The sequence below is a fragment of the Bemisia tabaci genome, chromosome 9, assembly GCF_918797505.1.
Source record: "Bemisia tabaci chromosome 9, PGI_BMITA_v3".
Taxonomy (NCBI): domain Eukaryota; kingdom Metazoa; phylum Arthropoda; class Insecta; order Hemiptera; family Aleyrodidae; genus Bemisia; species Bemisia tabaci.
The window spans coordinates 18,346,827-18,373,964 of NC_092801.1; the positions used below are offsets into that span (position 1 = coordinate 18,346,827).

Below are 27,138 nucleotides of genomic sequence, written 5' to 3' on the forward strand. Positions count from 1 at the left end.
ACGACAACGACGACACTGACCAATCACGGCCACAATTAATTACCCACGACATTCAACTTCCAAACGACCGACTCGGCTCAGATTAAAGCTCCGGCACCGTTGCCGAGCTTCGCGGTCAAAGCTCAGAGTGCCGAGCACCTGTCGTTGTCTTCTACCCTCATTCATTCTTTAAAGAGAACTAGGGTGTCTACTAAAACAGGCTGGCAAAATATCAGTACTTTTTCAGAACATTCCCAGAAAATTCAAAACCTCCTCACAGGAATTCGAACCCTCCCAAAAATTCTTTGTCTATCAATATTATTGATAGACAAAACGATAGACAAAGAAGATATAGGGAGTATTGAGTCATCCTATTGGTTGATTTGGGTGATTCCTTCAGACTATGGGAGAAGATGATGGACTAACTGTAGTGTCTCTCATGGGTTGACTATAGCTAGCCTACCTACCTCCTTCGTCTATTGCAACCACCCACTTCCACTAATGGGATCCCTCCACATCTCTTTTCGTCTTCTTTGTCTATGGCTTTGTCCATCAATTTCAACAAAATCTCTACATATCCCATTTTTCCTTCTTTTTCTATAGGTTTGTCTATCAATTTCAACAATCAGCCCGCAGGAGGGCTCTTCATTGGAGCCTCCTCAACAGAAAAATTCAGCAATGTTTCAGTACCTCCAACTGACGATATTCGAAAAATTTCACAAATAGGTTACCAAGCCATGAACAAATTTTGACTTGCGAGTATACTTAGCTGAAGGTAATCGACGCGTAAAACACGATGCGCACATAAAAAAAAAAACAAAAAAAAAAACCAAAAAAAAAAAAAACCCGCGAACATGTAACTTAGAAACCGAGAAGTACGCAGTTTAACATGAATAGTTTTACACAATGATTATGGGGGTTTGAAAGCCTCTTAACTTTGTGTGACTAACTGATGTATTCGTCACTACGTGGCAACATTGGGATAACGACCGGGACTTTACGCCTCACTCTTCATTGGCTTTAATCGAAAAGGGCAAGTTCGCAACGGACAAATTCTTAGCCTATTCAGAGTGGCCAAACTGTGGAGACTATACCGCTTTTTTCCGTGAAAAGAGCCTGGAATCCGTTTTATTTGCGGAATTCCTTTCAGCTTCTTTACTTGCAGTGGAAAATGCGTCTCTTAAATACAAATTTTGAAAATATCCCGGTATACTTCGTTTTTTTTCAGAAAATACTAATCACAATTAATCTGTGCAATTTTTTTTTCATGACAGAAGAAAATTCACAGAAAATTTCAATGGAGACATTTGGTCAGTTCCCCTTGAAAAACTATAAAACACAAGTGGAGACTTAGAATGTCACAATCTGTGATACGCATTTTTCGACATTAACCATCGATATATTGGGAGCCTGATTCTTTCCTTGACAAGGGCATAAAAAATCAGATAAGCCTCGAGAAATTATATTGTGACAATACAAGCCATTTTTCTCAGAGCGTCCATCGAGAGGAAAAAAAACCGGACAGCACAAAGAGGGAGAGACAAGAATGTAAATTGGAGGTATTCACGCTAAAATGACCTACGTTCCATGCAAACCCTATGCGCGTAGTTCCTTTCAGCATAAAAACGTACAATTGTTCGGCGACATGTCGCGGTACGGTGAAGCGGGAGTAATGTGCAATATTTTCAAGTGGGTTTTATTTCAAGTACGCTCATAACGTCAGGAGTAAAAGTCCCTTCAAGTTTCGGAATTTAATTGCTCATTTCGCCGACTGCCTAAAAAAAAGTATCACGTTTCAAGCCTTTAACCCACTTATCCACTCCTTTCCCTCTTTTACAGAAAATATGCCGGTCTCCTCACAAAAAGACCCAACTGCAGACTCCACGTGAGCAATAGAGAACGTGGGGTTCTACGGTCGAAATGGCTCATTTCTAGTTGCGCTTACGCGTTTTAGTCACCGACGACGAAATAATCCGTTCTGGTTTTTTCCTCGTGGCGTATAAAATGTCACTTTAATTTCGGGATCACGGAGCAGAATGCATCCATTGCAATAAATACACGCATTTAGCACTATTCGTTAGAATTAAGTTCTCCCGAGTTTTTTTTTCACCGATAAAAAACTGATTTGCAAGTGATAAATATTTATATCTACTACATTGCACGGCGAGTTGCCTGTGCAGCCTAGCCGTTCTTCCAGTCTGATGATCCTCGTTTTAAACTTGCCTTTTGCGCAAGTTATGAAAATAAAAAAGTGCAGAACAGTAACTCACCTTTATTCTGCCGTGCTAAGGAAAAACGCCGTATGAGCTTTCAGCCATTGCCAAATTTCCTTGGAGAAAATGTGAATTTTTCGGGAAATCTGTGAATACTTTCCCGAGAATTTTATCCGAAATTAGATTTATTATCTAAAAATTTCATGAGAAAATACTCATAAATTTCCTTAAAAATAAAAATTTACTGGAGGAAATTTGGCAACTCTTGAATGTTCATACGACGTTTTTCCTTAGCACAGAAGTATTAGCATCCAGACTTTTGACCAGCCTGTGCCGAAGTCTCAAGGGGTACCGAACACAATAAAATCGTTCCTTACTTGAGATTGGAGTTCGCTTACACTGAAACGATCGCAATACTTCATAAGTTTCTTCGAAGGAAAAAAAAAGTTGAGAAATACGTACTGAGTAGGGTACAATCTTACACCTCGACCGTACGATTCGGTTCTGTTGACCTAACTCTTGGTTCTAGTAACTGCATTTTTGATTCACGCAATCAAGAGCTCTCTACAGTTCAATATAAGTAATCGACTTATTTTTAAAGTTCGGCTTGATGTGAGATTTCAATTACAGATGCCCCCAGAAATACGCCTAGCACGCAAAGAAGGTGATTTGCACAATATTCAGTAAAAAGGAATTACTATTTCTTACTCACTCACAAAAGGACCTATCTGCGCAAGGGAAGTATTGACACGAACGTTGTTTTAAAATTAGCTAGAAATAATAGTTCCTAAATGCTAAATCAAGTCCGTTTCATCTGCGATTCAGCGAGAGCCGGCGGAAATTTCATGAATGACTACCAAGAGGCATAACGAACGCCTTGGAGGGGGGAAGGGGGGTCGGCTCGATTTAAAAATTGCATCATTGACCTTAAAAATAAAATAACTCACGGTTGTGACCAATCATACGAACAGGAAACGGCGGAAAATTACTGCTGACGACTTACCTGCAAAAAGAAAAACAAAAAGAGTTAAAAACTGCAGAGTGAGGCGATTGGAGGACGATAAAGCACTCGGGGCAAGAAAGAGAGGAGAGCTCGATAATTATGACGTCAAAATGTTGCCAAACGACTTGCGAATTTATTTCTTGCGAGATGCGCAACAATTTCAGGCTTTGAGAGTTTTTCACGAAAAAGTCACGCTGACGCAAAGTCGTGTTCAGAGTCGTGCTCAGCCGTGCTAAGGAAGAACACCGTATGAACCCTCAGGCGTCGCCAAATTTCCCTTGATAAAACACGAGTTTCTTGGTCAACTTTGGAATATTTTCTTCCAATTTTTCAGAAAATTTTGCTCGCAATTCCACCGAAAAGTCCTGAAAATTTGAAGAAAAAAATATTCATAAGTTTCCTCGGAAAAGAACATTTTATCGAAGGAAATTTGCCAACTATTGAATGTTCATACGGCATTTTAACCAAATTAAGCCCGTTTTTTGGACAAAACTAGCGTGTGAAGTTCCTCTCTCATGACCAAACTCGTCAAAAACGCTAAAAAATACTAACAGAATGAAATGGCTCAATATCGAAGAAAATATATACTCCGAGTCGGGAAAAGTAATTTAACCCCACGATTAAGATCATTTGCGTCATTTCATTTTATTTTATTTTTTTCATTTCTTATGATATGTAAAACAAGCTTCTTTCGGGCTGTTAATTACAGTCCTTTTAACGGTTTAACTTAAAACTAAAAATAAACTTCGGCTAATTTTTATATTTTCAATCAATAAAACGTTCATTCCAATTAGCAGCCTGTTAAAGTTTTTGCATGTACTGCAGGAATTCCTAAAGCGCATCTTGCATGAATTCCAGGAAGGGCCAACAACCGTTTGTTTTGACTTATGCTTCGAAACGAGTGCATTACGTAATGCGCGAATACCCTGAGTTTTCGATAAATCAGAGACTTTCCGGCACATCGTGACGGTGCCGATTTTGAAACGGTGCGCTCAGCATAAGACTAGTTGGCGCAAACCGAACTTCGGAGACTAGTCCTTCCGTCTTTCTCACGATACGATATTTGGAGCGCTGATGCGGCGTAATTTAATTATGATCGAGATTCATCGACGTGCATGTCATTCGCCATGTCTCCAGTCTTGCCGCCTTGCCATCATTCAGCATTGCTGGTCAGAAAGTACACTGAAAAAAAATTCTCGGCGTTTTTACCAAGGTCCGTTGGTACCTTTACCATCTCACTTTTTATACCAATTATTGGTAATTTTACCAAGACCGACTGGTAAGCTTACCTAAAAACCGGCATTTTTACTGTTTTTTCAGGTAAGAATACCCCTTTCATTGGTAACCAATTCCCGGTAACTTTGCCATTTTATCTCGGTAATTTTACCACAGTCGATAAAAAATATTGGCACTTTTACCGGGGATCAGTGAAATTACCGAGAAAGTCCATAATTTTGCCGAGATTTTTCGGTAAAATTACCAATTCCATAGATGGTAATTTTACCAAGAAAAAACTAGGATCAAATAGAACCCTGAATTCTTCGTGATTTTACCCTTTTCTTGGTAAATACACCGAGATTTTTTTTTCAGTGCATTCAGCATTGATGGTCAGAATACAGCGACGGCTGAGAAATTAAGCAGTGGCGTGGCGTGAATGATCGATCATCGATATTTCTATTTGGAGCTATGGTAAAGAATCAATTATTAGAGTGTTCGTTGCGAACACCCTGTATATCGATCCATTTCTATAGGTTTAAATGACAGATCAATCGATAAATCGCAAAGCATACCGCGCCACTGAAATTAAGCATACATCTACCCAAACGGGTTAAGAGGATCCTCGGGTGAGTCCGGGCATTTTTCCGTCATGTATCGAATTAACTGTCTCTGGGTGAGATATTCTTTGCCTTTAAATTGGAATGTTTTGAAGAATATCAGTCATGTCAGTCTTCTGCTCTCCCCTAGAGGTTTAGGAGCCACCTAGACTAGAAATATCAATTTTTAGGAGCCATCTGCAATTTTTTACCTCTTTTCCTTCGGATAATCCACTAGAACCACACATTAGTAATACCCGAATTCCCTATAAAAGTATACGTAACTGTAAGAGAGAGAGGCGTAATCAATGCTTCCCTAAAAGTAATTCCTTTTTAAGCAACTGGAATTCATTATCAGACAAGAGGACACTTCTTGATCTCTCCTTTCTGATACCTACGACTGGATTTCTTTTACAAGGAATATCAAATGGAAGTTCCCTCAGCTTCAAAATAATGGAAACTGATTGATTACTAAAAATGTTCGAAACTAGAAGGACATATACATGAAAGAAAATTTTTACTATCTGTAGTGAGACTGGCAACGCTGTTTCTGCTGATCGCGCCAGACATATGGACGCCATTTCTTATGTTATGGAGTTTTCAGATTTGCATGATTGCCCTCGTTTACCCGAACGACACTTGACTCGTTGCACACGCGTTGGCAGATCCCGTGTAAGCCTCGATTACGAGAAACGCAACATTTATTCTTGCCGATGCCGATGGCATAAGGTTCAGGGTCCCCTGCTGATCAGAAATTTTAGCACAAAAAGAGAAGGAAGTTTTTGTAAAGATACTATGGAATTTATACCTTCCAGTCAACCAATAGATAGCGTGGATTTTTAAGAAGTCTATTTTCCTATGTTATGTTAAAGTCCCCGAAGCTCTATCACAATTAACCACCGGACTAGAAATTCCCTTCCGATTTTTCTTGACAGTCACAAATTCCCTGACCTTCACTGATTTTCGTGGTTTTCCAGGCCGCATCTGCTATCTGACCGGCAACCCTTAGCCATCATCTTACACCACACCATAACCAGAGTCTCCTTTTTGTCTCTGATTTCTGAATTGACTAATTTAGTGACGACGTCATTCGATATAATATCGAACTCTTGGTTCAAACCACAACAAACTAACATAACCTCAAGTACAAATTCTTCGTGAGCTAATTGTGCTAATTCATGAAAATTTAGTGATTGACCGGTAATCAATTGGACCGAGTTAAACAGAAAGGAACCAAGCCACATCAGCTATTGCCAAATTTAATCGGGCAATTTAATTTTTTACATGAAAACAGTTGTGCGGATTTTTGTGCAAATGTCTATGGATTTTCTCCATAATACAAAGCAAATTCCTTAAAATTTTCAAAGGAATCCGCACAAGCGTTCTCTCGTAGAAAATAAAATTCCCCTGATAAATTTGGCAATAGCTGATGTGGCTTGGTTCCTTTCTGTTTAACGCGGTCCAATTGTAGTCTCATTAAACACGAGAAATTTCAATTGTGAGAAGCATTTGGACGGAGTTTCTCATCACAGCGCAAAGGACGTGAATCAGAGGTCAAAACTTTCGGGATTCGAAACTTCTTTGTTCCAATGTCTTCCACTCCATGACCGTCAAAAGTTCCGGGATTCTTCTTAGATTTTTCAAGAGTTCCGGTTAGAAGCCACAAAACTCCCCCCAAAAAAAGAGTTCCGGAAAATGCAAAAAATCCGGAAAATTTCGGGGAACCTCAGAAGTTCCGGGTAAATTCCCGGAAAATCTCAAAAGTTCCGCAATTCGGTACCAGTTCCGGGAAATGGGAGCACTGACGCAGCCACTAAATCAGTCTATTAACGAAGAAGCAAGGCGAGAGGGTGTCGAAGAACAGTGACAGAGGGTGAAAATAAACACGAGAAAAAGAGGTACGGGCGGAGCGTGAGGGGTCTCGGGGGGGGGGGGGGGGGGGGGGGGTAGTCCCGTCCCCCGTCTCGGGGTCGGGGGATAATTAGAGTGCCGATAAAGAGGAACGGTGGATCGCACCGGGCAGCGCGCACCGAGGATCCGGAGGAGTATTAAGTCATTATGTCGTGAAATGATTGCCGGATCAAGCTTCGGCTCAGCCCGACTCGGCTCGGCGCAACGAAAACAGAGCTAATAGTCGCTTCACACTCATCACGATCCTCAGCATCGCTGCCAGACGCTCCAAGCTGTTCTACAATGAGAACTTGCCGTCTAGAACCATAGTGCCTATATGCGGAGAGTAAGGTAATTTGGAGGCACTTTAAGAGTGCAACTATTCGTACTCCTGTGTAGATGACGGTTGCGGTACAAAAAATTGCAGGCGTTTTCTGGTTACGTATAATTTAGATTGTGATGAGGGGAGCTCTATTGCTCGTAACGAGCAACTATTCGTACTCCTGTGTAGATGACGGTTGCAGCACGTAAAATTGAAGGCGTTTTCTGGTTGTATACAGTTTACTTCACCATGCAAGATACTGCTATATCTTAACCATGCAATACATCGCAATGGAGATGTTGCATGTGTGAGGAATTTGCGATTTGACCATTGTTTCTTACGTTAAAGTTCGAGAGAAACACGATGGTGCCACTGGTTTTCTCTGAAATCAACTCCCAAGCTCAAAAAAAGCTTTCAAGTTGAGGCCAAAATGGAGGGGATATCCCACGCTATCCTGAGGGTCCACCTCTACATCAAGACAAACTCTCCATGCAAAGATAGGGAGCAAATACATTGACAGGGCTGCCACTGTATTCGGGGACTCCAAAACTGAAAACACGGCATCACTGCTAATGTATTTGCTCCCTATCTTTGCATGGAGAGTTTGTCTTTATGTAGACGTGGACTCTGAGGATAGCGCGGGATATCCCCTCCATTTTGGCCTCAACTTGAGAGCTTTTTTTGAGCATGATTTCAGAGAAAACCAGTGGCACCATCGTGTTTGTCGCGAACTTTTACAAAAGAATCAACAGTCAAATCGTAAATTCCTCACACATGCATAATCTCCATTGTGGGCAAGGTTATGTCACGCTGCGACACGTCGCGGTGTGCTGCCAGCTTGAAACGCGCACTGACGCCTACAAACCTAAGGGGATACTTCAAGCATTGCGCAATGCGTGAAGTAGCCCCTTAGGTTTGTAGGCGCCAGTGCGTGTTTTGCGACGAGTTTGTTTTGATATAGAGGTGAACTCTGAGGATAGCGTGGGATATTCCCTCCATTTTGGCCTCAACTTGAGAAAACCAGTGGCACCATCGTGTTTCTCGCTAACTTTTACAAATGAATCAACTGTCAAATCGCAAATTCCTCACACATGCAACATCTCCATTCAATGTCATAAACTGTCGATTCCTTTAAACTTTCAATGCTCGGCCCGCGGCGACTGTTCTTCGGTGCACGGATTATATCTTCATCATCCATTGCCGATTCGACTTGACAACAATAGTCGTCTGCTTGTCACAGTTGAACCCGAGTCGAGCCGGTGCTTTCCACCCGCCGGCCTTGCCCTTGGTTCTCGTCCTCCCGCCTCTTTCTCGCTGCATCCGCGCTCTCGCCAGAAGCTCTTCCCACCAGCCACGCGGCGAGGAGCCGGGCATCGAAGCCAAGCATCCCGGAGCCGAGACTCAACGAAAAGATAGGATGATACGATGATCGGAAACTAGCACCGGTTGCAAGTATCACAAGCGCCATGCGACATTTCCGAATTTCCGTCGCCATTTTATTTTTCACTGGAAAAAAAACACATTGGATCTTGAGTCCAGACTCATGAAAACATTGACAAGAAAAAATACTCTTGACTCAATCGGATTTTGCTTGAATCAAAACGAATTCCGCTTTTATTAAGAGGTTTGGTTCTTGATTAAAGCTAGATTCTGATTGAATCAAGAGTACTTTTTCTTGTCGATGTTTTCAAGAGTCTGGACTCTAGATCCAATGTGTTTTTTCCCCCCCAATTTTTGTAGAGAAAACCAGGGTGTCTACTATAACAGGCTGACCAAAAATCAGTGCTTTTACAGTATTTTTTCAGTACAGTCCCAAGAAATTCAGTGCCTCCTCAATATATAAATTCGATACTTATTCGGTACCTGCAATTGACGAAATTCGATAAAATTCAAAAATTTGAATTTCTCGCTCAAAATGCGACGAAATTTACGAAAAATGTAAAAATTCCGGACTAGCTTACACAATTTCAGCACTTTTTCAGTATTTCCGGACCGCTCTTATAAAAATCTGTACTACTTCCGGACTCGTAGATACCCTGGAAAACGTGGTTGAATCTGTTCGAAGACTTCACTGAATTTTATCACGCCCTGCAACCCTGAGCAAGATTCTGAAAAAACGCGGAAACGTCGCCCAAAAACATGAAATCTGACAACACGAGGAAACTTTATCCCGAGCGCAAAGTAAATTGGCATGACGTCTAAATCGCTCGAAAGGGAGGGAGTGATCCCAAGTCCCGATTCGCAGAAGTCCTCGAGGTGCAAGCCCGATTGCCAGATTTACGATCAATCCGACGATTAGCCCGCAACTTTCCACCGGCGTTTGATCCTTTTCCTCGAGATTTGGTCGGTGTTGGGTGCATTACTCCGCATTGATTGGAGCCTTTTCCAAGAGGTTCGGCGTGGGAGCAGACGGGAGGGATGGGGGACCGGCTCAAAATCGGTAGGGGGCACCCGGAGCACCTTGCCCCCCTCGCGAGGGGGCGAGGGGGCACTACGGACAGCAGATAAAGTGCAAATGAAAGCGACCTGCGATAACCACGACTGCATGGCTCAATGTTGCCAAATGTAAAATGTTGCACCACGGATAACGACAAAAGTGCATGCTAGAGAGGGACACCGTACAGGACTTCGAATGTTGTCAAGTTTCGCCCAATATTTTTCTTTCCTTTCAGGAAACCATTAATTAATTCCGCTATAGTAATTAATAAATTTTAAATTAATTTTGCTATATTCGTTAATTTTCGGTGAGGGGGGAGGGGGGAGGGGGAGGGGGCACAACAACCGTCACTGAAAATCCAAAGAATACTACAAGACCACGGTCTTCGAACGCCGCCATGGCGCAAAACTCAAAATCTTCGATCTCCCCGGAGTCCCTTCATAGAGAGAGTTGAGACGACGCGGCTTATGGATGTCACAAACGGGAGTAAAGATTACACAAATCGGACGTTTTTTGTAATCTTTGATCAATCCATTCCCGAATTCTGTCTCCGTTCCCTCTCTCATTCCATTTTTCCTTGCCGTATCCCCCATCCCCCGGTCCATTCCAGTTTCGAATCTTTGCAATGGGGGAAAATGTAATCTTTATTCCCGTTCGTGACACACTAAAAAAAAAAAAAAAAACACATTGGATCTGAGTCCAGACTCTTAAAAACATTGACAAGGAAAAGCACTCTTGATTCAATCAAAATCTAGCTTAAATCAAGAACCAAGCCTCTTAATTTACGCGGATTTCGTTTTGATTCAAGCAAAAATCCAATTGAATCAAGAGTATTTTTTCTTGTCAATCTTTTCAAGAGTCTGGACTCTAGATCCAATGTGTTTTTTTTTCCAGCGCCTTCAATACGGGAACCAATCAGGAATGGATTCGCATTGTCTTCGCTCTCGGTATAAAGAGACTCAAGATCTCCCCAGAGTCCAGGCAGACGGCAACGGTGCTTGACCCAAGCTCGGTGCAAGGGGGTTGTGGGGGGGGGGGGGAGCGTGGAAGAGCAAAATGTTGAACTTGGCATATACCCGATGCAAAACAAGCGTGAATAGCGATAATGTGGTCTCTAAGACAGTTTGATTAATACATCTCCGGCGGATTATCACAGTGCACTATTAAAACGTCCCCCATAAATAACAGGAAAGCTAGCAGGCATAAATTACGCTCGCTGCTTTTAACAAAACAGCCCCCCGCGTCCCCCCCTCTCCCCCCTTGCTCTCTTTCTCCTCTCTTTCTCGCGAGCGAGCGCAGCCTTGATCCTTATTCCGCGGCTCGCGAGTGACCGATTCCCGGCTTTTCCTCTCCTTCGCGGGTCTCGGCGGTGTAAGTGGCCGCGACGCCGCACAGAGGATCGAGTCAATAGGAGAGGTCGGACAAAATTTGGAAACTTTAAACGCTTATAACTCCGTGTATACAAAACTTTGAAGTTCCAAAAGTGGTTTCATTGGTTTCCTCGTGAAATTTCCTTCATGAAACACCCCTTGAAATTTAAAATGTGACGAAATCAACAACAAAATTTGCAGCTTTCATTAAAAAGTCCATGTCCGACCTCTCTAATTGACTCGATTCACTGTGCGCCGCACAATGGACCGAATCACTGGACATGAATTTTTTTATAATAACTGCAAATATAGATGTTTCTTTCGTCGAATTTTAAACTTTGAGGGTTGATTTCTGTTGAAAATTTTACGAGTAAACCGATTTTTAAGACCTCTAAGTTTTGTATGAACGGAGGTATGAGCTTTTAAAGTTTCCAAATTTTGTCCGACCCCTCCCACTGATCCGATCCACTGGGCGGCTGTGCGCCGTTGCCATGACGACGAGGACGCTTTTCCGATTTTTACCCCTCTTTCGCACCTGCAAGGAGTGGAGGAGAGGTGAGGGAGGGCATTCGACGGCTCAATTCGCATTCTTTTTCCGATTGAATGCGATTCTATCAATGAATTGGAAGAATTTCTGCCGAACGGAACTATGTGCGTTACGACGTGAGCTCTGTTATGCGTGTATTCTAATAGGTCTCAGGGCTCATGCCCTAATGCACTTAGGTCTGTTTGGTAAAAATACGTCCAATTGAGACATTTTGCAGCTAAGGGCTGCCCATAAAAAGACGTCACGTGCTAAAGACTGCGTGACAGACCCCTTTGTAGATCGTATTCGATAATGGTTTGATGTATCGTTTGACTCAAAACAATAGAACATAACCTCAAACAAAAATTTTAGGATTTAAGTTGGAAAGGCTGAATATGAGAAAAGCTACGATTCAAAATTTTTCCTCCTCTTTGTTTCCGTGTTTCCAGAATGTTCCCATCAAATCCCTCCCGTTTGAAACAACCTAATCTCCAAATTTAGTGCATTCTTTCCTTGCCTTTTTTCAATTTTTTGTACTACTACTTTGTAGGTCTTAATGACCTACGTGCATATTAAAGCACCTATGAGTAAATGCATTGAAAAACAACAGCAATCAAGTACGATGCATCTATTTCTCCATCCTGAGGACTCTGAACACGCGTTTTCCGCAGCAAAGGCGTGAACTTCTACACTCCTTTTTACCTAAAATTGCATCAGTTACTTAAGAGCTCACGCGACACTTTTCCAGAAATTTGGCATCGATCACCAAAGCGATTCTTATAACTCAGCTGTGGTGTTAATTCAGTTCCTTTCCTTGCGCTCACGCCTGCATCTCGCTCGTTCCCAATTATTTAATTAGATATTCAGCCTGTTCATGCTCCACCGTTTTTTTAGATGTCTTCTTTTCTCTCCCCCCCCCCCCAAATCGCCCCCACGCCCATCCATCTCAGCAAATTCTTCTGCATCGGCGTACATCGCGAGTTGAGGACTCTCCGAGCGGCGCAGATCCGCTCCCCGATAAGAGGAGGCGGTTTTTCGACCAACTGTCGAAAAAGCGGCCGTTGCCCTCGGTTTTTGCATTTTGATAAAGACGTAAACATGTTCGCTGCGACGCGGCGCACAGTGGAGCGAGGCGATGGGAAAGGAAAAACATAATGTGGAAACTTTGAAAGCTTATGTCTTCCTCATCGTACAAAACGTGAAGGGTTAAAAGTTATCCCACTTATTGTTTCGTGGACTTTTCTATTACTGGAAAAAAAACAAATTGGATCTAGAGTCCAGATTCTTATAAACATCGACAAGAAAAAATACTCTTGATTCAATCAGATTTAAGCTTAAATCAAGAACCAAGCCTCTCAATTCGAGCGGATTTCCTTTTAATTTAAGCTTAAATCTGATTGAATCAAGAGTCCTATTTCTTGTCAATGTTTTCAAGAGTCTGGACTCTAGATCCAATGTGTTTTTTTCTAGTGATTACTAAAATGCTTCTTGACCTTTCAAATAAAGTCATCGTCCATCCGGAAAATTGGATGCTGGGAGCGACCAGTGGCGCCAGCTGAAAGAGAAGTAGCATTTCGAACGGTACAGAAACCACAAGACGGTACCGATGGTTGCCGGATTTACGCGAAATCCTTTGGTTTTCAGCGGAACAAGGAGAGCAAGATAAAAAATTGTCCACTCTGGGAATCTTCGAAGGGAACTTCAGGTGTCAAGACTGGAGAGAAAATAGTTGTTGATTTTGGAGTCAAGATTTTTTTGTGACGAGGTGTGATATTCTGCCGTGCTAACGAAGAACGCCGTATGAACATTCGAGAGTTGCCAAATTTCCCTTCATAAAACATGTATGTTTGACGACATTCATGCGCATTTTTCTTTTAAATTAATTTATATTAAATTGCGTACAATATAGTCTGAATATTTTGGGAAAAAATATTCACAATTTTCCCAGTAAATTCGGTTTCTATCGAAGGAAACTTGACAGCATCTGAAGGCTCATACGGCGTTCTTCCTAAGTACGGTAGAATTAGTGTCATCCTCATATTAGCGTTGATTGGGGAAAATGTGAATTTCTTCTCGATGGCAACGTCGCAAACCAAAGTGCAGCAAAGGACGCGCCTGCGTCGTTTCCTGCGGTTTCCTAGGCGCCTCGGTGCGTCACGCTCATCCACCGTTGTCAAATTCACACTAAAACCCAAATATACGGGGGGAATACCCCGAAAAAGGTTCGAGTTGAGATTCAATAGGCGACAGCGGCTGCAGCTGTCATTACTATGCGCCCAAGTGACCCGGGTGTATTGTTGTTTGACGAGGTGGCACGACAAATTTTCTTTCAGCTCACAACTTCATCGGGGAGCCGTCAAGCTCTAGGCGACAAATCGCTTTAATGCCGAAAAATCCGGCCACGTAATCAGGGTTGCCACAGAATATTAGTCGATGAAATTCCCTGACATTTCCCTAATTTCCCTGACACATTTTGGTGAAATTCCCTGACAATTGAAGATGTGGCGGATGGTTAAAACGGCATAAGTGAAAATAGTTTTCAAGCAAAATTTGTTGTTCGAAACCGCAAACCCATTCTAGAAAGCAAATGAAGGTGATTTAACAAATTTTCCCTGAAATTTTCGTCATTCTCCCTGCCATTTCGCGGTTTTCCCTGAAATTTTCGTCATTCTCCCTGACATTTCCCGGTTTTCCCTGACTTTATAAACTTCCAGGTCAAGAAAATTAGAAGTTAAGAAGACATGCTTTGAACGCGAAAATATTGATGAAACTACACGAATTAGACTTCATTTCGCGATTAGGAACTATAGTTCCTGCCTTATTTTAAAAACTGAATTAGTGTCATGAGTTTCCCTATTCAGATAGGCGTCTTGTCGGATGAGCCAGAAATTGCAGTTCCTTATTGCACAATGTGGTCCAATTTGAAATTATTAACAGCATATAATGAAAAGCTATTTTGTTTTTTAGAACTGGGCACTTTTCAATACAAATTATTCAGTTTCACTGAAAGTAATCGTGCCCCATTTTAACGGGGTGGAAAATTGGACCGTATGAACTAAGTAGCTTTTGGTACTCCTCTAAATCTTGAACGGATACTCAAAGCTGAGAGTCGAGCTTTCATTACTGGTGTAGAACCCCGAGAGGAGTTCCATGATTGATAGTTTCTCGAGCACTCGGGTCTTTCAGGTCACGTCGAAAAATGATGTCCCGCGTGACAACCGTGACATCCTGCCGAATATTGAGTTCGGATACGATACTACCATGTGCAGCCGCCACAACTTGCATAGAAATTTCATCCGAATGAGAGGCGACACCTTCGGCTCGCGTATAGCTCCGATCATTACGGCAGAGGCTGCTTAAAGGACTTTTGTCACACATGCGCCATGCTAATGACACAACGCCCTCCGACCTAAGCCTCAAAAGGCGTATCGCGCCATCTGGGGCTCCCTTCGCGCCCCCCCGAGTGGTTTAATCAGAGCGATCTCATTCATGGAAAATCTCCTATCGACAGCCGCAAATATTTTGGGAAAAAGATGAATATTTACATTGTTCTTCAGGCATTTCGTCAATTTTCGAGGAAAATTTTCTGTAAGTTTTTAAAAACAGTGACTTTTTGGCAAAATTTTCTTCGAATGTTCATCACAGTTGCAATTGCCTAATTATAAACCTTTCATTAATATTTATCCTTCTTAATATTTTAAAGGGATTCTCACTTTTAGCTACGCGTTTGAATTGACCTACCCCAATCCAAGCCTCCATGAGACTGAGTTCTGTAACTAAAACATCTTGCGTCTAACTTTTCACTAAATGCGCCGTGATGTACAGGCAAAAGGTGAATTTAGCCCCTTAAAAAATCTTCGATGGCTTCCGAAAAATCGAGCTTGATGCGGCACATGGCTCCTGGAACTCAAAGGTGAAATTCGAACTCTGTTTTTTTTACTCTGATAGCTTCAAGCTTCATATTTTGACTTGTCCGTGCTATACTTTTTAAAATTTTCAATCCTCGTTGCAAACTTTTCGCGACCGCAGCGTTATGATTCGCGCAAGACCGCTGCAGTTAACACTACACCGAGACCCTTTACAGTACCCGATATCTGCGACTGGAAGCGGGAGTTTCGCTTATCGCCCTGCCGCAGGATTCCGGGACCGATCATCGTTTTTATCGTCTCCTTTTTCCGGGGCGCCTCGTTGCCAGACCGAAACGACAAATTCGAAAAATCCCCTCCCGCGAAAACCGCCGGCGTCGGGGCCCGACCCGACAACCGGATCCCGCTAATCGCCGCGTCTCCTTTTCCGCGACTGCCCGCTCCGGATTTTTCTCACACTCGCCTCGTCACTATCACCTCGGGAGGGAAAATTGTGTCGCCTGTCTGGGGCGCCCAGACGAGCGTCTGAATTTCCGTCTGGCGGTTTCGTATTTTTAAATTTCGGAGAATCATTAGCGCCCCCTTCGCTGCCTCCCCCCAGTGCGGCCCTGGTGGGGTTCAGGTTCCCCACGCGGGAACTTTATCTGAACGGGTGAATCATACCTCGTAGACAGGGAAATATTCGCGATTATGGTGCCGCGGCTGCATGCGAATGGTGAAAGAATAAGATATCAAATTCCTTCGGACTTGTCTTCGATGTAGGGCAGAGGCGGATCCAGCAATTTGGCAACACTGGATTTCTTCCATTTAAATCTATGCTAAATAATCGATTAGTATCGGAGCACCTGGCCCCTCCAAGAATCGATACATTTCCATAGGGTTAAATGGAGGAAATCCGGTGTTGCCAAATTGCTGGCTCCGCCAATGATGTAGGGGAGGATCGACGCTTTTTAATCTGCCGTGCTTAAGTCAGGGTTGCCAGTCAGGGAAACCCGGGAAACGCCAGGCAATTTGAAAAAGTTAGGGAAAACCTGGAATTGTCAGGGAAAATGTCGAAAATATCAGGGAAAAATTGTCAATTCACCTTCATTTGCTTCCTAGACCAGATTTGACGTTTCAAACAATCGATTTTGAGTGAAAACTACTTGAAATTATTTCTTTTTAACCATCTAGTATATTTTCAATTTTCAGAGAATTTTACCAAAATGTGACGGTGAAATCGGGGGAATGTCCGGGAATTACATTCTCTAAATTCTGTGGCAACCTGAACCCTGACTAACGTGTGAATAAACACACTTAAAGAAACACGAATTTGATGAATACTTGGATGAAATGTAGAAAATAAATCTTCAAACGACGACATCATCCCAACTCCGCAAGAGGAACGTATAATTGCGGCTGGGTAATGGATCTGTATGCCTATTCACGAAAGCACGTTTTCGATGCGACTCAAAATTGATTGATCGGTCACACTCCAAGCATATCAACTTTCCCGCGGGGGGAGGGGGGGGGCTCCTCTCCTCCCCCAACCACCACCCCCACTGGCCCCTCCCTTGCGAGGATCGTTTAGGGCCACGGCTATCAAGGCATCGTGGGAACTCGCCGCTTACATAATATCACGATCTGTCTCCGATCGGGCTCCGAATCAATAGATCGATAACTCGATCGTGATTCCTGATCGATTTCACGTTTCATTTCCGGGGCCCCGGAAAATTCGATTCCACGGACCCCGGTGGCGGGGGGGGGGGGGGGGGGTGCACCGTGAGAGATCCGTTTCTGATGCTCCTCGAAAAATTTTAATAACATAACAGTTTTTCCGCTTCGCGTTGCTCGCGGACGATGTCACTTCGTTTCGTTGATCTGATTTTTTTTTTTTTCGTTTCGTTTCGATTCGTCTCTGCGTCGATCTGAGGTGACGTTGACGTGTAAGTGGGTCACTTGCGATGCTGATTTATAGGTAGCCTGCCATCGTATGTAGGTTAATCGGAAGTACTGCGGGATTGGCTTTCCAGCGAGGAAAAGTTCTAGTTCTACTGAAAGGAACGTCCATTGCTGGGAGAAAAATTTCTCGTTGGATATAAAGGAACCGCGGCTGTGTTCTGTTGTTCGGTTGTTTTAAAGAGAATGACCCAATACGACGGATTTTTTTTTTTATTTATTATTATTTCTTTACTATGCTCTTTTTTACAATTTATCAAAATGATTTAGGGATTGTTAAAATAAGTTGTGCACAAAGAAAAGAGAAAAGTAACATAATAAAACCACCCACTAAGGTTAAACCTTGTGTCGGATAAGATCGTGTTAATTGTTAAACTTAAATGTTAATCCTTTGAAAATGAGAGAAAGAGAGAAACAGAAAGGAAGAAAGGAAGAAAGAAGGAAGGAAGGAAGGAAGGAAGGAAGGAAGGAAGGAAGGAAGGAAGGAGTTGTAGGATAAGTTTATTTTAAAGCAATGCTTTAGCATCTAAGGCCATTTACACCTCTGTAAAGAAAAAAAAGTCTTCAACCCCTTTCCATCCCCCATTTCCTTACTTTTTTGCTGAAGAAAAACGCTGAATGAACATTCGAAGATGAGTCTATCTTTCAAGTGTTGAGAAATATCACAGAAGGTATCCTGGTATGGGGCCGCGAAACAATCAGGAGGGTTAACCTTCATATCCTCAAGTCCGCATAACTTAGGCGCTTTCAGTATGATTGAGCCTTCGGAGCACTCGATGTCTCGTCAATCTCTCACAATATGACATTTGGCACTCGCAGCATTATTGCGCAGTCCGGACACGCAAAAATTTACGACTGTGTGAAATCATCGACTTTGCGCTCATCGAGCTGACAGCCGTAAGAGGCCAGAAGACTCATCGGAAATAGCGTCACGTAATAAGGGTCATTTAGTCGCCCCTCTAACGTCGTGAAGTAAGTGCGTATCTTAGTTTTCACGTGAGCCCTGTTTTATATATGAATTCAGGTTCTCTGGGGCTCGTGCGGGAATGAACGGTTTGAGCCCACCTTGAGCTTCCGCCAAAAAATTGTAGTCTCTCAATGGGTCAGTAGCGAATCACAATCCTTTTTTGAAAATGAAACGCGGTGCATTTTACCGGGTGTCTACAGAGACGGTAGGAAGTAATTTTCTGGATTTTTCAGGTTCTCTTGGGCCAGAATGGCCAAAACTTCCTGACTTTCACATGGAAAAACATGCGTACAGCTGACTTTATGGACGATGGACACTGCTCAAGGATTGACACATACCTGCGGGCTACTTTTTGATTGATAGACAAAGCGATAGACAAAGAAGACAAAAAGGATATGGAGGGATCCTATTGGTGGAATCGGGTGATTGCAATGGACAAAGGAGGTAGATAATAGACTGACTAACGGAAACCGACGAGAGACCCTTTGGTCAGTCCATCATTTTCTCCCTTAGTCAATAAGAACCACCCATCTCAACCAATTGGATCGCTACATACTCCCGATGTCTTCTTTGTCTAAAGCTTTGTCTATCAATTTCAATAATCAGCCCACAGGGGGGAAGGAAGTGTGCTGTCTCGTAAGTTGCCGTTAGTTAGTCTATCGTTGGTGTTTTCCTACTCTGCGTTTAAGTCTTCGGCCCTTTACCACTTTAGTAAGCTCTGTAACTTCGCTGTAATAGCTGTACAGCATGCGTTGGACTAATTCACCGGAAAAAAAACACATTGGATCTAGACTCCATATACTATTGAAAACATTGAAAAGAAAAAGGACTCTTGATTCAATCAGATTTAAGCTTGAATCAAAACGAAATCCGATGAAATTAAAAGGCTTGGTTCTTGATTTAAGCTAGATTCTGATTGAATCAAGAGTATTTTTCTTGTCGATGTTTTTAAGAGTCTGGACTCTAAATCCAATGTGTTTTTTTTCCAGTGCAAGTACTCTATTTTGACCCTGTGAGAGCTCATTAAAGGCCTATTTTATTTGACCAATGGAAAAGCGGCACACAGTTGGTCATGTTTCCCCTCTGAAGGAACTGCAGTCCTGACTCCGCAATGGATCGTGTAAAGTCGGTAAATTATTCAAAGGAGACGCCGGTTGGAACGGAGCGGTCGGCTCGGCGGTTTGCGGTCGGATTGGCGTTTGCCGCCGGTTCCGCACTCGGTTCGCCGACCCCGGTTTGCGATCAATCGATTCATCTGCCATATGGAGCTTTGGTAAAAGATCGAACATCAGGGTGAACCGTAAGAATCGACTTTTTGCCATGGCTTCAAATGGGATATCAACGGTGTAAGTCGGCAATCACATAACTCGTTTGCGGTGTCTGAAAGTCTCCGCCTATATATCATTATTTTAAAGGAGAAAAAAAATTGACATTATTTCTTGAAGTTTTTGCAGAATTTTCGTCGCATAGAGAAGAAAAATCATGACAGTTTTAAAGAATTGCCGTTGGGTAGTTTTCCGTTTAAAAAATAAAGTATGACAGGAAGTCTGCGACGTCGCAAACCGAGTTATGTGATTGCCGACTTACACCGTCGATATATCGATACCCGATTATCCACGCTTCGGCTCTGCAGCGGCGCACAGTGGATCGAGTCAATTAGAGAGGTCGGACATGAAATTTTGACTTACTACAAATTTCTATGTTTATTTCGTCACATTTTAAGTTAGAGGGGCAGCTTCTGAAAGAAATTTCCACGAGAAAAACCATTGAAGCCACTTTTAGAACGTCAAAATGTAGTGTAAACGGAGTTATAAGCGTTTAAAGTTTCCGAATTTTATCCGACCTCTCGTCTCGTGTTGACTCGATCCACCGTGCGGCGGCTAGCACCGTGCAAATCTGTCAATCTCCCCCACGATTCGCTCCGAACTTTTCCGCACACAAGCTCCACGTCTTGCTCGGAGTGGGGGGGGGGGGGGGGGGGGTACCTTCGAGGGGCGTTCCTTCCAATCCTCGAGCTATAGAAACGCTGACTCTCAAACGTGCATATGCTCAATCCATTTGGAAAGGTTCTCCACGTCTTCCTTTGACTTATCGTTCGTTTATCAGTTTCCATACTGCCGTGTTAAGGCTGAACGCCGTATGAACATTCGAGAGTTGCCGAATTTCCTTCGATGAAACGTTTATTTTCGAGGAAAGTTATTAATATTTTCCCTGGAAATTTTCAGGAACTTTAGGCGAAATCGCGAGGAAAATTATCTGAAAAATTGGAAGGAAAATATTCATAAGATTACCTGGAAATTCGTGTTTTATAAAAGGTAATTTGGCAACGTGTGGTGGTTCATACGGCGTTCTTCCTTAGCACGGCAGCATAGTAAGCTCGCACGTTGGAAAAGCAAGAATTTCCATAGAATTTTTTCGGATTAGAGAAATCAGGAAAAATCCGGTAGATGTTTGGAAAATGTTTGGAAATTCGACTCCCCTTTGACAGCATTTCGTCTGTGATGCATTGGCGGATCCAGCAAATTGGCAACATTGTTTTTCTCCATTTAAACCTATGGAAATATAGCGATTCTTGAAGGGGCCAAGTGCTCCGACAAGAATCGATTATTTAACATAGGTTTAAATGGAGGAGATCCGGTGTTGCCAAAGTGCTGGATCCGCCTCCGATGATAAGAAAATAACCACTAAAAGTCTAAACTAGAGTACCGGTATAGCGAGAGTATAGACAGATGTGAAACTCCGAAAATCCATCAGGCCTTCACCGATGCCTCCGTGAATAAAGTTAGGGTCCAGAAATGCAGCCAACCTATGAATTTCAATTATCCAGAGCGATTTATTAATACAACTGTTACGAACCATCGTTTATCAAGCACGTATTTGACTTAGTTTTTGCATAAATTTACTCATTTTTGTGGAAGAACGCTCATTTATGTACTTTCTTAGCCATCTTCGTTAGAATTGGAATCTACAGACTGGCAGTGAAATTTTGTGCGTTAGAAGTTGGTTAGAAGGGTGGCTGCACTTTTGGGCCCTAAGCCCTCCATGAAGCGATCTGTCCATACTCTCGCTATATAGGTACTCTAGTCTAAACTAAGTAGAACCTCGGACTCCCGGCACGTGGACTCGCTCCACGCCACCGCGGGACGAAAATACCCCGGGCGACCAACGCAACGAGTGAGGTTAGGTGGAATGCGTTCTTACCGCGACAGGGCAAACAAACAAACACGCAAACAAATCGCGCGCGTGAATCGCAAAGGTAGGCCCGAAACCCCCCCGCTCGAGGACTGTGTGGAAGCTTAAATATTTGTTCTAACACTCGGGATTGTCAGTGCAAGGACTATTTATACTCCTGTTCCTTGGACGTCCATCGAGCGAGACTTGCGACTCGGGCGGCGAGCGACGAGAAACTGAGTTGATCAAACATCAAATATTGAACGAGGTATCCGAGAGTCCCGGAAGAGACACTGATATGGGGACAACTAGAGCACTCGTCCTGCGGGTCGATTATTGAAATTGATAGACAAAGCGATTGACAAAGAAGACAAAAAGGATATGTAGAGATCCTATTGGTGGAAACGGGTGGTTGCAATGGACGAAGGACGTAGGTAATAACTAACGTGCAAGAGATCCGATCTACAAAAACCACCCATTTCAACCTACAGGATCGCTATATGCCTCGTATGTTTTCTATGTCTATCTCTTTGTCTATCAGTTGCAACAAGCAGCCCCCTGCTGGCTGATTTTTGAAATCGATAGACAAAGAAGACATAGGGAGTATTGAGGGTTCCTATTGGTTGAAATGGATGGTTCTTGTAGACTGAGCGAGAATATTATGGACCAACTACACGGAGAAAAAAACTTCGTGCGTGGGACCCGAAATTTAGGTCATATGGATGTCTGAAGATTTCGGATTGAGCATCTGAACACTTTAGGTCCAGCTGTCGAGGTTCGGATCAAACATCTGAAACTTCAGTTCTTACATCTGAAGTACTTTGGTTTTCACATCCGAAAAACTTCGCTTCTCTTATCCGAAAAACTTCGGTTCTCACATCTGAGGTACTTCAGATGTAAGAACTGAAGTTTCAGATGTGTGATCCGAACCTCGAAAGCTTGATCTGAAGTGTTCAGATGCTCAATCTGAAAACTTCAGAGATCCATATGACCAAAGCTTCAGGTCCCACGCACGAAGTTTTTTCCTCCGTGTATAGGTTCTGTCGTGGGTTGCCGTTAGTTAGTCTATTGCCTGCTTCTTTGTCAAATGGAACCAACCGCTTCAACCGAGAGGATCCCTCCATATCCCTCTTATCATCTTTGTCTACAGCTGCGTCTATCAATTTCAACAATCGCCGAATAACTACGAATTTCAAGCCGTTTCGTCTCCATCCTACCTCGGCGACAGTTTCCGACCAGGTGTAACGGCTAGACACGAGAGGGTTAATCCCGCGAGGAATTCCTGGAACAATAAGCATTCCTGATTCCCGGCGCGGGAATTTCCCTGCGCCAAAGCACACCCCGCCCGACAGTGCTATTCTCGACAAGCACGCTCCTTTACACCCCGCCCCCCTCACACGACGGGGCGCGGGCGACCGGCGATAACATGGAAGGCTGCAAGGCAGGTCGTGGGTGCAAAACACACCTGAAAATGTCACTTAAAGAGTTGTCCGCGCCTTTCGACACGCTGCACCGACATCGACGACCCGAGCGTACATCCTCAATCCTTCACACCGTCCGCTCCCGAGAACGGCGCCCATGCTGCCGGACTTCACCCAACCCGACGCCGAACGTCACCCAACCCGACGCCGACCGGAGATCAATGGAGAATTTGCATGCCAATTTTTTAAGGCTTCATCTGAAAGTGCTTAAAGAGCTGATTTCACAGTATTTTATAAATTTTTTTTCTGATATCGGAAGTAGTATAAAGATCGATTTAAAAGTGAGAAAATTCACCGCCTAGTGACGTCATCTGGCGGCATTTCCCATTTAAACACATGCATTTTAGCAGATTAGATCATTTCTTCATATCTTCTCCGATAATCGTTCAATTCATGAACCAAGGGTACCCTCGTTTTCAGTTCGCTCGGTAGTTTCCACCTAAACCCGAAATTCATCAAATTTTAGACATCTGCAAATTCCCTGTTCTGCCGTGCCAAGGAAAAACGCCGTATGAGCCTTCAGGCGTTGCCAAATTTCCCCTGGCAAATCACTAATTTTCAGGAAAATTTTTGAATATTTCCCTGCCAATTTCCCAGATATTTTTGTTTGTAATTTGATCTAAGATTTCTGAAAATTTCAAAGAAATATATTCATAATTTTCCTCAATGATAAACAAGGAAGAAAAGTCATCGAAGGAAGTTAGGCAACTCTCTAATGTTCATACGACGTTCTTCCTTAGCACGGCAGAATTCTGGTAAGCGACGCTCAGGAACCCCAGGGATTTTTTAAAAGAGAAACAAAAACAGCGGGATTATTATTGAAATCGTGATTACGATGCTGCGACTGCAACCCTCGACAATGAAGATGCGAGTCCTAAACGCCCCGAATTGAGAGGCTTCCCGAACGAGTCCGAGTTGATAAATAGGCCATTAAGGACGGTTTGGCAACAGTGTTGCAAGAGTGCTTAATTCAGCTTTGAATTTTAATACCCGACGATGGGTGGAGGAGGAGAGACACGAGGGCAGGTCGGAAATCCGCCCACTAGCATTATTGCGAACGAGCCCGATATTTCAATTGAACTTTTTTTTTCGATACTCCCGACTTGCAGAAAACATATTTTATTTCTCGGCTCTGGGCGAAGCTTAGCGAGGTTGCCGCCATCGTTTTAGTTTGGCGTTAGCTGAAGCGTCGCAGAGGCGGATCCAGCAGTTTGGCAACACCGGATTCCCTCCATTTAAACCTATGGCAATGTATCGATTCTTGGAGGGGTCAGGTGCTCCGACAGTTTAGCACAGATTTAAATGGAGGGTATCCAGTGTTTGCTGGATACGCCTCTGAAGCGTCGATATCGTCATATTCATTTCAGTGAATCCGTCATAGCGTGAAAGAATCTAAAGAATCGAAAGGCCCTCGATGAGCAACTATTCAAACTCCAGGGTGTATTTGGAGTATAACCGATCGAGTGAAGGCGCACCGACATGCTATGCAGCCGCAGAATAAATTACACAATCGGAAGGCGCTCAATGAGCAACTATTCAAACTCCGGGGTGTATTTGTAGTATAACCCATCGAGTGAAGGCGCACCGACATGCTATGCAGCCACAGAATAAATTACACGATCGAAAGGCGCACGACGGGCAACTATTTAAACGTCTACGTGAATTTGTTGCATAACCGATTGAATAAAGACACATCAATGTCAAATGCAGGAAAAAAGTTTCAAAATTTCATGAATCACTGGAAAATAAAACAAAAAAAAAATAAACAAAAAAAAAACAAAACAAAAAAAACACATTGGATCTAGAGTCCAGACTCTGGAAAACATTGACAAGAAAACATACTCTTGATTCAATCGGATTTTTGCTTGAATCAAAACGAAATCCACTTAAATTAAGAGGCCTGGTTCTTGATTTAAGCTAGATTCTGATTGAATCAAGAGTACTTGTTCTTGTCGATGTTTTTAAGAGACTGGACTCTAGATCCAATGTGTTTTTTTCCAGTGATCCTTATGGCGGAAAGAAAGCTCAAACTGACTTTTCGGATGCTTGGAAATTGGAAGCGAATTTTTCAAAGAATATGCATCAAGACTTGTTTTTCTTGAATCATTAAAATCTCACTTATTTCAAAAACTGCACTCAGGTGCTTCGCCCTCCATGTCCATCATTCCTTTTCGATGATAAACTCATTACTCACGACACCCCCGCGGAGTTGGCTCGAAACGTAGCCCCGTCAACTGCGGATATCTTAACGAAGGCTCCGAAACCGGCCAGCGCAACAAAGGCCCGGCGACCCGGGCGAAAACGATAAAAACGTATCAACATCGTCACCTTCATCTGGAGCCGCGGGCGAATCGGGGCCGACCCCTAATCACCACATCCGGGGTCGACTCCCGAGTTCCGAAAACCCGAGTTGGGTTAAAAAAGAGGAGAAAAAACTGACCCCGGGAGCGAGGCGGGGCGAGAGGGAGGGGGAGGGGGGATAATCGGGAGAGGAGGAAAACTTGGGAACCGTGATGAAGTTGTAACCTGCTCGGCTCGGGATCCGCCCGTAAATCAGACGGCCAAGTAAGGGGCGGCGCGGAGATGGACGCCCCGGGAACGGACTCAGCTGGAGAGAATACTTTCTAGCGGCGTTGCCAACTTGCAAAAGCACGATTTTGAAATACGAAATCGGAGAAAAAACTAAGGAGAAGGTGAGGAATTGAGTACCTTTATAGGGAGAGTATGGACGACTCGATTTATGTAGATCTTAGGGCCCAAAAGGGCGACAACGTGAAAAACGAAAATCAATAGAAAAGAGGCGCTGCCAACCTATGCACTGGAAAAAAAACCACATTGGATCGAGAGTCCAGACTCTTAAAAACATTGACAAGAAAAAGGACTTTTGATCCAATCAGATCTAAGCTTAAATCAAGAACCAAGCCTCTTAATTTGAGCGCATTTTCCTTTGAAAAATTATAAAAGCACGTATAAACTTTGATTTTGCTGCCATTTTTTCTGTTTTAATCCTCCAAGACGCTTGTTTGTAATGCGCAGTCGGTCATATTCAGTGATCCTCCAAATGCATAGGTTGGCAGCGGCTCTTTTCTAGTGATTTTCGTTTTTCGCGTTGTCGCCCTTTTGGGCCCTAAGAGCTACACACTGGAAAAAAGAACACATTGAATCTAGAGTACAGACTCTTAAAAACATTGACAAGAAAAAGGACTCTTGATCCAATCAGATCTAAGCTTAAATCAAGAACCAAGCCTCTTAATTTGAGCGGATTTCCTTTTGATTTAAGCTTAAATCTGATTGAATCAAGAGTCCTTTTTCTTGTCAATGTTTTCAAGAGTCTGTACTCTAGATTCAATGTGTTCTTTTTTCCAGTGTGTAGCTCTTAGGGCCCAAAAGGGCGTCAACGTGAAAAACGAAAATCAATAGAAAAGAGGCGCTGCCAACCTATGCATTTGGAGGATCACTGAATATGACCGACAGCGCATTACAAACAAGCGTCTTGGAGGATTAAAACAGAGAAAATGGCAGCAAAATCAAAGTTTATACGTTCTTTTATAATTTTTGATCAGTGTACCTACTCTCGAAGGGGAAATTAGTACCACGGGATAATTCGAGTTCATAGGTTGGCTGCCCCTTTGGGCCCCAAGAGCTGTAGGACCTGATCAAACCTAACTCACCTCGTCAAGATGTCAACTATAAATTTTGAGAAAACTAAACTACCGTTAAAAAAAAGTACAGAAAATGATAATCGCCCTCCGCTCTTTGATATCAGAAGCATTAAATAAAGGTATGACAGACAAATCTATTCTGAATATGTAAGGCAACTATCCGCCATCTCGAGTTCGTATTTTTAAAAATTCCGCTCGCTAGAACGAAACGAAAGTCATTGGTAAACTCATTACTTTGTTCTGCATTTGACAGTAGTGCGCCTACATTTAAACGGTTATGCACCAAATCCGACCAGACGTTTAAATAGTTGCCCGTAGTGCGCCTTTCGATTGTGTAATTTCTTCTACGGCTGTTGGTGCGCCTTCACTCGATCGATTATACTACAAATACACCCGGGAGTTCGAATAGTTGCTCATCAAGCGCCTTCCAATTGTCGTTTTATTTACCCACATAAACGCAGCAAATACTATCTAAACGACCGTGCTTAAGGCAATCTGT

The 27,138-nt window shown here is 43.1% G+C and overlaps 1 protein-coding gene across 1 annotated transcript in view; it reads right to left on the reverse strand.

Moving 5' to 3' along the window:
• Positions 1–872: 872 nt before the first annotated feature.
• LOC140225418 (uncharacterized) overlaps positions 873–27,138 on the reverse strand; it is a 43,235-nt gene continuing 16,969 nt past the window's right edge. Inside the window, exon 2 of the mRNA XM_072304302.1 lies at positions 873–3,195. Within this exon, the coding sequence (XP_072160403.1) occupies positions 3,192–3,195 (4 nt within the window). The 3' untranslated portion in view covers positions 873–3,191. The remainder of the gene's footprint in view (positions 3,196–27,138) is intronic.